The sequence below is a fragment of the Camelus ferus genome, chromosome 30 (genome assembly GCF_009834535.1).
Source record: "Camelus ferus isolate YT-003-E chromosome 30, BCGSAC_Cfer_1.0, whole genome shotgun sequence".
Classification (NCBI taxonomy): Eukaryota; Metazoa; Chordata; class Mammalia; order Artiodactyla; family Camelidae; genus Camelus; species Camelus ferus.
In genome coordinates, this window is record NC_045725.1 from 13,962,986 (window position 1) to 13,975,808 (window position 12,823).

At 41.8% G+C, this 12,823-nt stretch overlaps 1 protein-coding gene across 1 annotated transcript in view; it reads right to left on the reverse strand.

Moving 5' to 3' along the window:
• Positions 1–6,809: 6,809 nt before the first annotated feature.
• SKOR2 (SKI family transcriptional corepressor 2) overlaps positions 6,810–12,823 on the reverse strand; it is a 37,873-nt gene continuing 31,859 nt past the window's right edge. The window contains 2 exon segments of the mRNA XM_032470566.1: positions 6,810–7,519; positions 12,665–12,730. Coding sequence (XP_032326457.1) covers positions 12,668–12,730 — 63 coding nt within the window. The 3' untranslated portion in view covers positions 6,810–7,519; positions 12,665–12,667.

A 12,823-nucleotide genomic window follows, 5' to 3' on the forward strand; every position in this document is an offset into this window, starting at 1 on the left:
TATAGCTGAAGCAGTTGCCTTATTTGGGAAAAGTACTGTTTGTGGTTGTTCTTATGTTTCACTCTCTTGGTTTCAAGTGCGTTGACACTGGCTTAGGTTTCGTTTGCTGATGTAAGCTACCAAAGTGTGAGAGCCACACCAGTCTACAGGCCTCTTTATTTGATTAAGACTTGACTTTGCATTAGAGTTCTCTCCGGATATATGCCCAGGAGTGGGATTGTTGGGTCATATGGTAAGTCTATTTTTAGTTTTTTTGAGGAACCTCCATACTGTTTGCCATAATGGCTGCACCAAACTACATTCTAACTTGAAAAGATACATGCACCCCAGTGTTCACAGCAGCACTATATTCAGTAGCTAAGACGTGGAAGCAACTTAAACGTCCATCAACAGATGACTGGATAAAGAAGTTGTGGTATCTGTGTACAATGGAATACTCCTCAGCGACAAAAAATAATAATAATAAAATAATGCCATTTGCATCAACATGGACGGACCTGGAGATTGTCATTCTAAGTGAAGTAATCCAGAAAGAGAAAAATTGGTGATATCACTCATATGTGAAATCTTAAAAAAAAAGAAAAAAAAGAGGACACTAATGAACTCATCTACAAAACAGAAACAGACTTGTAGACATAGTAAACAATTTTATGGTGACCAGGGGAAAGGGGGTGGGAAGGGATAAATTTGGGAGTTTCAGATTTGCAAATGTTAACCACTATATATAAAAATAGATAAAAAACAAATTTCTTCTGTATAACACAGGGAAGTATACTCAATATCTTGTAATAACCTTTAATGAAAATGAATATAAAAACAAATATAAGTATATATGTATATATGCGCGCGCACGCACACACACACACACACACACACATATGACTGGGACATTATGCTGTGCACCAGAAATTGACACATTGTAACTGACTATACATCAATAAAAAATAAATAAGTAAATTTTAAAAAAAGGGTTTACTTTGGTTTTTGCTGCCTTTGCTTCCTACTGCTCCTGCCTCTGACAACCACCTTCTCTCAACTCTCCTTTTCTTTGCCTTATTGCTTCTGATTACTCATAGCCTCTGCTTCCTTTTCGTTGCTTATTAATTACTCTTACTGCCCCCTGACTTCTGCTTATTACCTTTTTTTCTCTCTCTATTTTGGCTTCTGGCCCCTGCCATCAGCCACTCCTCTGTATGTCTTCAATTTAGATTCCCTGAATCCAAATGCTGGTCTGGGGTCAAGGGCAGAGGTAGGAGTTGAGATTTGAATTGAATGAGAGGAAACCTCATCCTCTGAGATGGAAGGGGAGAAGGTGAGGTAGATACTGCTGTGAGTCGGGAGCAGGAAGCTGAGAGAGGTCATATGCGATGACTTATGTCTCCTTAGTGGAGAAGGAGCATTGTCTGCTGAGAGTGTGGGAGAAGGTTTGTGTAAGGAGCTTACAGTGCAGTCGAGGGCTGGACTAGCTTTAGAGGATGGTTGGAGAGGAACTGACCAAAAACAGGTGAACATGTTGTGAGGTGGGACTGAGAGCTGAGATTCTAAGACTAGGGGAGGCAAATCTGTCAGTCCCAACCCTCCCATCCCCTGGGTAGGAATGATGGGGGCAGGTGAGAAGAGAGCTCAGGAGATCAACCACTTACCCTGAGAGAGAAGAAAGGTTAGGAAGAGACTGAGAAAATCGAGAGGTCAGGGAATGGAAGTCTTGAAGACAAATGCAGAAAGAAGGGTGACTGAGGTTAGAAAGGACATTTCAATGACGAGAGCTGGATTTCAGAGGTGATGCCACGATGTGGTATGTGTGATGGATTAATTCTGGCCACAACCGCCTTGCTGCTCCTCTTTCCACTCTGAATCTGAGCTGGCCTTTGCACTTGCTTTGACTAGTAGAATGTGGAAGCAGTGACAGATGCAAGTTCTGGGCACTTATCTTTCCAGGAACATAATACCTTAGTCCAAAGAATCATACTATCGGTGGAATTTCAGCTTCAAATGAGGTTGGTGAGGGGAGGTATTTTTAAGACAGATCTCCAGCACCCTTCAATCTGTGTCAGTCGAAGGACTGCCAGTTCACTCAGGTGTACAAGAGGTCTTGCTCGGCTCACGTGGCAGTGAGCAGTGGAGTTTAGTGGTTAAAAGCAGAGGTTCCAAAGTCACAACGGCTGAAGGTTCAAATTCTTTATTCACTCACTTATCAGCAGAGTGACTTAACTTCTTCAAGTTTCAATTAAATAGTTAAATACTGCAGTCCTGGCATCATAGGGTTGTTAAAAGAATTAAATAAAATAATGCATTAAGACACTTAGCACAATGTCTGGCTCCATCACTCATTGAAAGTTGGCTGTTGTGATTATTATTGGCTGCCAAGTAATTGGGTGATAGCGCTGTATTAAGTGGCGGGATGAGAAGGCTGCATATAAAATCACAGTTTCCCCAATGATGGTTTAGTACTGAATTCAAACAGTATTTAACCATGTTTTAAAGCACACAATTTGGGGGAAATGTTGATTCTTTATAAAGTCAATCTCTAGAGGGCCATAAAAGCTATTTTAATCACTACAACTAATTACAAGGAAGTATAAATCAATAAACTTTGCTAAATGGTCTAAAATATAATAAAGAAAGCCATCATTAACAATCATCCAGGAAGCCACTGCCCTTAAGAGTGAGATGATATAAAAGTTGGATGAGAAGAATGAATTTGATTATTTGAAAACTCCAGACGTTACCAATGCTTTCAGGGAAGTTCTTAATTTAGTACAGAGACGTGAATTTTCAGCATGATTATTTCCTTTAGGTAACTTGAGCTTATTACTTCTAAATTGTCTGTATATTAGGCCTGCTATGGAAAAGTACTGTCAGCTCTTAGGGTTCTTCTGACCTTTTCTCAGCTCAAAACCAGTCCTCTTTCCATTCCCCCTCCTAAAGCTGCAACACTGTTTCAGAGCTGGAATCAAGATTGGAGTCAAGAGGCATTTAGAAAGCTTTAGCCCTCTTCTAGTCTTGTGTGATGGTTTCTGACCCAAGTCTGGGAGTCCCGGGGCTACCATGTGATCTCCTAAGCCCACCTTGCTGCTCTCTCCCACTGACTGGTAGAGCCAATGCCCATATGGGTTCCTGAGCCAAATTCCTCTCTGCCTGTCACATCCCTGAGCCAAGGACTGAGCTTGCTTCTCGCCACACTACTTACTCTCAGTGGTGTGTTTTCCCGAGGCTGGAACCTGCCCATGAACGCCAGGTGAGCAGCAGGCACCTGTTACCACAGGTAATGACGACTGACCACTTCCTGATGCCAAGAAGCCTGTGCCACTGGGCTCTGTTCCCTGTGGGATCCAGGCTGTACACCTGGTCACAGCTTTGCTTGCCTTTTGGACAGTGTACCTTTCTGACTCAGTTTCTGTCCTACTCTGGGGAGCAGATCAGGTTCAGGCCCAGCCCCTTCCCCCACCTTTACCTGTCTACATTGCAGTGGGGGATATCAGAGATGTTACAGACCGGCTCAGTTGTGATGATGAGGCCAAGAGGTTGAGTAGGATAAGCTCACGGTGGCAGTAAGAACTGGATGTGAGGCTTGACTTGGCAACTAAATAGATTTCATAACCACTGACCTCCTTTAGCTAAATCACAGGGCTAATGACAACATAAAATAATGTGACCAGCATAGATATGCATTGGAAAGTTGTCACACAAATAGGAAGGTGTGTTACTGTTGGCTGATCAGAGCCCCCAAATAGAAAAAAGGATTTTGTAATCAGTTAGAGTTAACAGAAAAATCTAAAGTGACAGTGGTCAAACAAGATAGAACCTCGTTTCTCTTCAATATAGAAGAAGTTTGGGATTGGGCAGTTCAGAGTTGGAATGGTGTCTCAGTAGCTGTCAGGGACCCAGGCTTCTATTATCTTTCTGTGCTGTGTTAGCGTATGGCTTCTGTCCTAAAAGTCACCTCACGGTCCAAGATGACTTCTGAGGCTCCACCCACAGTCCAGACACCAGAAAAGAGGAAAAGGGCAGGGGGAAGGTATAGTTCAACGTGGTAGAGCACACACAAAGCATGAATGAGGTCCTGGGTTCAATCCCCAGTACCTCCTCTAAAAATCAATCAATCAATCACTCAATAAATAAATAAATAAACCGAATTACCCCCCCCCCAAAAAAAAGGAAAAGGGGAGGAAAAAGAGAAACACTGTGTAAGTCAAGCTCTTTTGAAGTGACCTTCCTGAAAGTCCCACATATTCCTACACACATCTTATTGGACAGAGCATTGTCGCACAGCCACATCTAAGCGCAAGTAAGCCTGGGAAATGTAGTCTTTTATTCACGGGGTATTGCCACCTGAGAGTGGATACTGTTGGATGACAACTAGCAACTTGCCACGGATAGTCATGTGAAATCAAACGAAATGTCAACATTCTTAGAGAGTTTAAAGGGATAACAGCCAAATGAGCTGCTCTAACGACTGGCCCAAATAAAATAAATGAGATTCACTCACTCATTCAACAAAACTGTTTTGTCTAGCTAGTGCATGCCAGGGACCAGTCTCAACACGAGGGAGATGGTAGTGAGCTCAGACAAACATCTCCTGCCTTCATAAAGTTTACAGTGTATTCCTTCCCACAAAAGAGGGTATAATTACATATTGTAGTGGAGTGAGTATATGGAGAATCTTGCAAGAAGGTCACACTTGAACTTTGTGAACTCAACTCTGTAGAGGGAGACAAAGGAGCTTTCCTTGTCGGGGCTGGAATTGACTGGAAGTCCCCCACTGAATGACACGGTTACACATCTTTAGCATGGCAGTGGTGTTTCTCTTCTCTGAACTTTCCTACTGCTGACCAAGGCTGTTTCAAACCCTTACCCTTAAATGAAAGTGATTCCTCTCTGCTTGATTATATCCCCTGTAACTGGGAGAGAATTCGTCTCTGTTTTCCAAAGAGCTGAGGCTACACTTACTGCACAATCTATGGAAACTGGGACATGATACCTCACCCTCCTTGCCTGTGGCAAAGGGATGAGCAGTGACTCAGGCATTCTGAGGGTCAAAAGCATCAGTCTGAAATGTCTAGTCTAATCCCAACAGGATGGGCCTGGATTTCTGCTTTGATTTGCTTTGGCCCTTTCTCACCTTACAATTTCATTTGGAATTAAAATAGAAAATTCTATTTGTATTGCTTATATTCTTCATTAGCTGATACTTGGGTCAGCCTCGGAATGATAAAACAACCAAAGGAAAGAACACAGCATTTCTCTGCTGTCATTTCACAGAGCCAAGAATTTTATTTGTCCTTCTAAAGAGTGGCTTTATTTTTAGCTCCATGCAGTGCTCTAAATGAATGTCCTGTCTGTTTCTACACAGCAGGTCAGATAACCCAATCACGTCCAGTTTTAGGGAGAAATTCTTTTTGTTCCAACTTAGAAGCATCAAGCATCCCTTAGAATAGAGAAGAGGTCTTTCCTCCCCTCAATGAGAAAATATATGGGTCAGTGACACTTCCATATTGTATGCTGGATTTCCTTCTGAAGGTTTTGGGTTGTGGTGTGTAACTTCATGGTTGCATGGAGGATTGAATGGCTCCAGTGCTGTAAAGGAATAGACTCAGTCTGACAAAATACCTCAAGAAATGGGGAGGTGCTAAGGCCATGACAATAAGGATGACAGGAGTCGCCTGGTGCTCCAGGGAAAGGTGCACAGAGGGGCTTCAGTGGAGCCTGGGATTTAGGTGGAGAACAGGAAGGCACTGATGTACTTTCAACATTCTAGCAGCAGACGCAAATGGACTTTCACACTGAACTTGGCTGTGAACTCAGTTCACAGCTATGCCACGATTAACTCCTCTAGGCTCTCAGACCTACTTGTCAAGTTATCTGGCTCTCCTTTTTCTTTTGCTCAAAATCATTTGCTGATGTTTTAGCACTAAGAACTCTGAGACATTTAAAGTTGCAATTGGAAAGTAAAGAACAACCTTTCAGGCTTGTTAATGGTCAGTTGATGCAGCTGCAGGACAAAGACCTTAAATTCATCTGCAAATCTTTAATTATTTTCTCCTTCCAGAGCTGCTGCCCTCGCTCTGAGAAGCTACCTGGTCCCTGAGTTTGTATTGGGTTCTGCGGAAAATGACCTCTGCTGTCCCCTGGTGGCTAGTCATGAAGCCAGGGTTATGTCCACCCTGGTAATTTTCTGTCACCCTTGGTGTTATCGGCTTTGAGTACAAAGCTAAGGATGCTCAGGCTTCCATCCCTACCTGTAATTTAAAGCTTACATAAAACAAAATGCTCCACCAACTTGGACTGACCAGCCATGCCCCCTGCCAAGCACAACGGTCAGTTTCAGAAACTGGCATTGGAGAGATACCTCTTATGTCAGGATGGCCCTTGGTAGCTCCAGGGTAGATTATCCACAGTGGACTTCTGCCCAACCCAGCATTACTTTAGAAATCCCATTTTGGCTCTTCTATCTCATCTGAGAGGCAGGATTTTTGGCATAAAATAATCATGGACTTTGATTTGACATCACAGTGAGGAGGAAGGCATATTATCAACTCCCTAACCAGTACTGTTAGAAGACCTAGCAGGAATTTAGGACCTTCCCTTACCCATACAAAGATCCTACCATGATGGGAGGACTCCAGCTGCTGACAATGGCCAAAGGCTAACTTGGACATTAATAATCATTTTTGGAGGAATTCCGTTTTCAAAAATAATTTATTCAAGTATTTTATGCCAAAATAATTCTTAAAAGTAAGTTTCTATTAGTTACTCTCGAGCAAATGTGCATTTAACTACATGAACACAACTATTACTTCATAGTTTTTTTTATTATAGACTTTTTTTTTATCCACATGAATGTTAAAGAAACTACAACAGAGTTAAATACCATTTTTGATAACATGATTATATTCTTAATTACACTCAATATTAAACTGTAAAATATTTCCAGAGGAATACAATCTTCATTCATACAGCAGGCAAAGGAGCAGAGAGGAAGAGGCCACACGTAAGTCTGTCCAGTTTGCTGTGAAAAGCAGGTTCGTACGGCTGACCCCATTCTAGCCATCGAAACGTGACCCCCACTCCTAGGACAGGTCTTGTGTTTTCTTTCCACCGAGAATCACTTCTTCAAATGTAAAAGACAGTCTTGGTGAGCTGCTCTTTCCAAGTGTGCGGCACTGAGATGCCCTGGGACCGTCCATGGATTTCCCACCCCGGTTGGCTAACAGCACTCCCACGCTCTGGGTCCAGCTGGCCTTTAAAAACACAAAGACTCAAACTTTGGTTCCACCAAAAGATGCGACAAGCATTGACTGCTCTGGTTGGCCCCCCTCCCCCCACCAATGAACGGCCGCTGCAGTCCATTTTACATGGTTGTCCATGCTGCTTTGAGGTCACTCGTCCTTGGGTTCTCCCAAACCTGATTTTGTATTCGATTCCCAAGCCCTTTCAATTTGCAGTCTCTGTGCGGGTCAGAAGTGCTCAGCGGCAGGCTGTATCTTACAGGAGAACAAGAGTAAGGGGTTCTGGGCACCTGGGATATGACGAAAAAGCACAGAATGACAACCTCAGCATGATATAATCGGATAACTGAAAAGTACTGAAAGTAATATTTAGTATATCCTTAAGACAAGACATTTTTAGTACCATTTGGATAAAAATGTTTAAACAGTGATCACGAAAGCATCTTCCTTTTTACATTTGTTGGCCTGCTGTCTTAGAGTTATGCATCTCTGCTGACACTGAGCCAAACCCGAACTATTAAATCAGAGTGTGATGGTTCGCTATGCCTTCTTTACAGTTCAAGTCATTTGCTGGGTTCTGGAAACTTCGATTTGTTGTTGGGCAAACATTAAGGCAGCCCGCAGTATAAGGGGCAGACAGAATTCCATGCACTGATGCTCGGCTGGCTTTGGCCGGTTGGTCCAAGTTATGTCTTATTTTTCTTGTCCTGGGGTCTTAGGGCAGCTCTAGAAGTGTGACTGGAGGTTTTGCAATTCAACATCAATGAAAGCACCAGATTGGTTACTGACTTCATGTTTCTAAGTGATAGCAGAAGATGTGAGTGAGGCCACGACTGCAGGTGACAAATCAGGGAAGGACAGATGAAGTGTGGGCTGCAGGGCCAGGCAGCATGGTCCAGATCCTGTCACTTGCTAGCAGTCAGACCACATGCAACTCACTCATCTCAGCAATTGTTTGCTCAGTGGATGAACTGTGACAGCAGCAGTGTGTCTCTCAATGAGCGGTTATGAAAATTAAACAAGATAACTGGTGTAAAGCACTTAGAAGTGTGGGGGCACCTTGTCATTGCCCTTGGAGCCTCTTGAAAGAAACTGGTCCTCTTTTGTCTGACTGCAGAGGAGAGAAATGGACACACCATCATCCCGTGTTTATCTTTTATCGTTGCAAAAGGAAGACACAAGAGTGTTCAATGAGAATCTCTCCACACCCTTTTCATTGCTATTGTCTCTTAGAAATTCTCCCAGAAGTGAAACAAGAATAACAGGAGTTTACTAAAGAGGTAGATATTGTTAGCATAAAAAAAAAAATCGCAGTTTCAAACTCTCCAGAAGGATGCAAAGTAGCAATTAGTGATGAAGAAAATGCAGACATAAGGCAAAAAGTAGATGGGTTACACCGTTGGGTGTTATAGATGGTTCTGAGCAGACTTTAATAAAAGCACCCCCTTTGGGGAAAGAAGGGAGAATCTGGCAGAAGACTAGCATGAAAGAGTGATGGTTGAAATTTTGGTGGGGAGAGTATAGCTCAAGTGGTAGAGTGCATGCTTTGCACACACGAGGTCCTGAGTTCAATCCCCAGTACCTCCTCTAAAGATAAATAAATAAACCTAATTACCAACCCCACCCTTAAAAAAAGAAATTTAATTTAAAAATTTGAGCTAGCAAAGCCTTTGATCAGGTTTGACCATCCACATTTATATAGAAGAAAGAGCCTCCAAGAGTAATCTCTTAACATAGGGAGGTAGTGTCAGATTTAGAAGCCAGATTTAAGCCAGACTCGCTTAAAACCAGTCCAGTGATTCTAGAAAGACAGAGGACGGGCTTAGAGTCAAATAGACCTGCATGGAATCCAGGCACTGTCACTTCCTAGCTAAGTGACCTCACTGAACCTTGGTGTTCCCATGTATGAAATGGGGAGAATAATAGGACCTACCACACAGAGTTGGATTGTAAGGATCAAAAGAGAGAACATGGCAAAACACTTAACCCAGTATTTGGCATAGTTAATGCTCTATAAGTGATAGTTCTTATTTCCAGCTTGTTCCACAAGTTTCTGTATGACTCTGTATGACTCACATCCCATGATTCACTTTCCACTTATGTAAAATGATCACGTTCACTGTGAAAGACATAGATGCTTCAACCAGTTACAGGCATGACATTTGCAGAATGTTAAAACGCGCTTGGGAAAAAAAGAATGTAAAGTAATAATGAAATTGGTGTTAACATCATGACATTATTATTTGGGGTGCAGATTTTGCACAGATTATACTGGAGTGTCTGTGTAGGAGCTGGGGTACAGAAACAACCAAAGGTAAGGAAGAACATGAAAAATAATCCTGGTGTTTAAAAAAACATTTCCAGACGAAAGGATAATACACACAACATTCTGAAGTCCTTTTCTTAAAAACTTTTTTTTTCAAATCACTTCCTTTGTACTTGTGAGCTCGTGATGAAGCAAATACTCAGAGCAGTACAATTTCTAATCTACTAGGGCTTGTTTTAGCGGGGAGTTTGAAGATAAATAAAATAAACTACGGTTTACACAGCTGGTAGCTAAACAAATAGGATTCATTGCCCCAAAGGGGACTATGCTTAGGTGGAAGAAAGGTTTAAGTAAATCCATGGATAATGGATCTTCAAGGAGTTATCAAGGGAAAGTTAAGAGTATTCAATATAGAGGTCTACATTTTGAGGTTGGGATTGTTAAGAATAACTGTTTGGCTCTTCTCATGGAATTGCAGTTAGGACCCTGGGATGGGTGGACTTTTATTTTGACTCAACGTGAAATTTCTTACGTCCTACTGTAGGCAAAAAAGATGTGTAGAGCAGTGATATGTGGCAGTAATTGCTCAGCTTATTAAGTGGATTGCCTGTGGTTTTGAAAAGCTTCCTCCTCTTAAGAGTCATGTTGGAATCCACTGGGTGGCAAGAACACAGCCCACTACCTTAAGGGTCACTCTTGCGTAAGACATTAATGCATCAGTCCCTAATTTGGAAACCTGTGGTCACTCAGCAAGACGGAATTTGTCTCTCTCCCTTGGTGTAATGATTTTTATTTTGTAATCTCTCTCGGGGTAATTCCTTGCAGGCTTGGCATGTTGAGAATCAAATACTGTCTCTAACAATATGGTTGTGATTCTCTGCTTGGCTGATTTAGCTCAGCATTTAAGTAACCACTAATCTTCTGAAAGCACCAGGGTCTACTTAGAGAAATCCCTATTGTCTGCAAGGATGGAAACAAAATCAGCATGGAGGAAGCATTAGTTACTAAACACAAATCAATCTTTTTTTTTCCAACCTCGCTGTATACTCTGTCACCATCGAAGGCACGCTTTCTGGGCAGTAAGTCTTCATTTTGCAGGTGCAAGAACAGCTCATGTCTGACAAGCAGAGAAGATGAACTGGGGAAGTGGAAGGAGTGAAAAGAGTTTATTGAAGTTCCTAAGTATAAATCAAACTGCATTCTAATGGATGAATCACAAAAGTGGAGTAAAAGGAACCTGATAACAAGAGAACGTTCTATGTAACGTCTTTTACTAAAGTTTAAAACTAGGCAAACCCAATCTTTTGGGGGCAGGGGAGTAACTGGGCAAGAGCACAGGTAACTCTCTGGATGTTGGAAACCTTAAGCGAGTTGGCTGAGTTTTGATTTGCAGACTTCATGGCTTGTATGACGATGATTTATAGGCTTGAGTGACTAGGTGTTAAGACTTCAATAAAAAGGTTACCTAAAAAGAAATTCCAATATATACTCTTCGATTTGAAAGAAAACGAGTTTGACATTTTTAAACTTTTATACATAGGAGTTTATCAGCATTAATTTGGGTGATTCTTGTTTGATTACCTTGATATGCTGAGTTAAGATATATTAGAGCCTGAATGTTCTAAAATTATTTATTTCACACTGCTGGCACAAACCTGGTCTACAATAATGAGAAAGAAATCGCCCAAAGTCAACTTCAGACTTAAGAAAAATACTTGAATATACAGAATTCTAATGAAGCCAAGCTCACAGGTCCATCTGTGTATGACTTCACGGAGATGAAAACAGAATGACTTATTATCTGGGCAACTCTGCTGTGAAATATCTGCTCAGAGAAGACAGGAAAGTCCAAGCATAAGGGGCAAGCAGGCACTGCACTGCAAGTCAGGAGCCCTGGAATCTCTTCGTGGCTTTGCAACAGAGACAAAACATCACAGCTCTCTGCACTGTAAGTGGATTGCCTGTGGATTTGAAACAAACAGGATTCCTCAAGTTCCTGTGAATAACATTAAGGGGAAGCGTATGAATGAGAGACTGGTTTGGAAAGAGTTTTGAGCTCCTAATGAAATGTGACATAAATATAATTATTTAAGAGAAATCCTGAAGATTATCACGAATAAAGATGATGGCATGAAGGAGGACTGTCGCGTGCACATTGTAGAGGCGGCTTGTGATCCACGGAAGAGAGGAAGGGAACAAAAGGAACCGTGAACCTGCACTGTACAGGATTTTTTTTTTTTTTTGCCATTAAATTCTCTTGAGTTGAAAATATGTTCCAGAGGGAAGGAGTGGGAAGAATTGTACTGATGGGAATGAATAAAACTGATAAATGTCTGCAATCCTAGTTGGCCATGAGCACTTACAAATGCTCCCTCTGTAACATAAGAGTTTTCCCCTGATTTAGCAGTTCCAATTGCTACGTCATCCTCATGTCTTATTGCAGAAACAGCAATTTTCTAGTTTTTGTATTCCTTCAATTCTAACAATTATATATATCTTCTTCCATATAATCAAAAAGTTGCTTTTGAAATGTTTAGGTATATTCTGAATATAGTCATTGAATTTTTACTGTCTTCTTTTCCTTAGGAGTCCTGAATATTTGTCCTTTAAATTGCTGCCAGGTGTGGGACATTGGCTCTGGCTTCAGCTGTAGCGAAGCGATGATTGGCTTAGGGGAAGAATGAATGATTACTCCTGCAGTAGAAGTTCTCAAAGGTCTACGCTGTCAGCAATTATTTACAGCACCATCTGTCAGTAACTCACTGAAAGTCAGATTTCAGGAAGAAATTTTTGGAAGCAAAGGAGAGAGGAGGAGAGGGGACACAATAAGCATGGCTTCTGACACTCATGGTCCCTTCAGAGGGCCAGGAACCAGGGTGTCAGGAAGAACCAAGAAAGAGCAGAAAACCTCCAAACAGAATGAAGACCATGTCGGCAGACCGAATCGAGGATTTTCTTAGTTACAGGAATTTTCCACAGAATTTATCAGGCACACTTACCCTTTCATTTAGGAAGTCTCAGGCCCAGAATGAAATTTCTCACCATCTTGGCTTAAACACAAGATGCAGCATCCCCAGTCCCTTGGACTATTTCAAGTACATCAGAGAATACAGCTGAGCAATAGCTATTCAGAGAGTTATGGAAAGTCTGTTTCCCTTGGTGAGCTCACCTTTTAGCTTTTGCTGAGATGGGCACCAAGCTTTTCTTTCCTGATCAAGCTTGCTGCATAGGGGATCTGCAAGATAAAAACAAGCAAAACTCTCTGGGTAAGCTAAATTTGGAGACAGATGAGTGATGGAGATCCTTCATCATGCCTAGCAATTTGAAT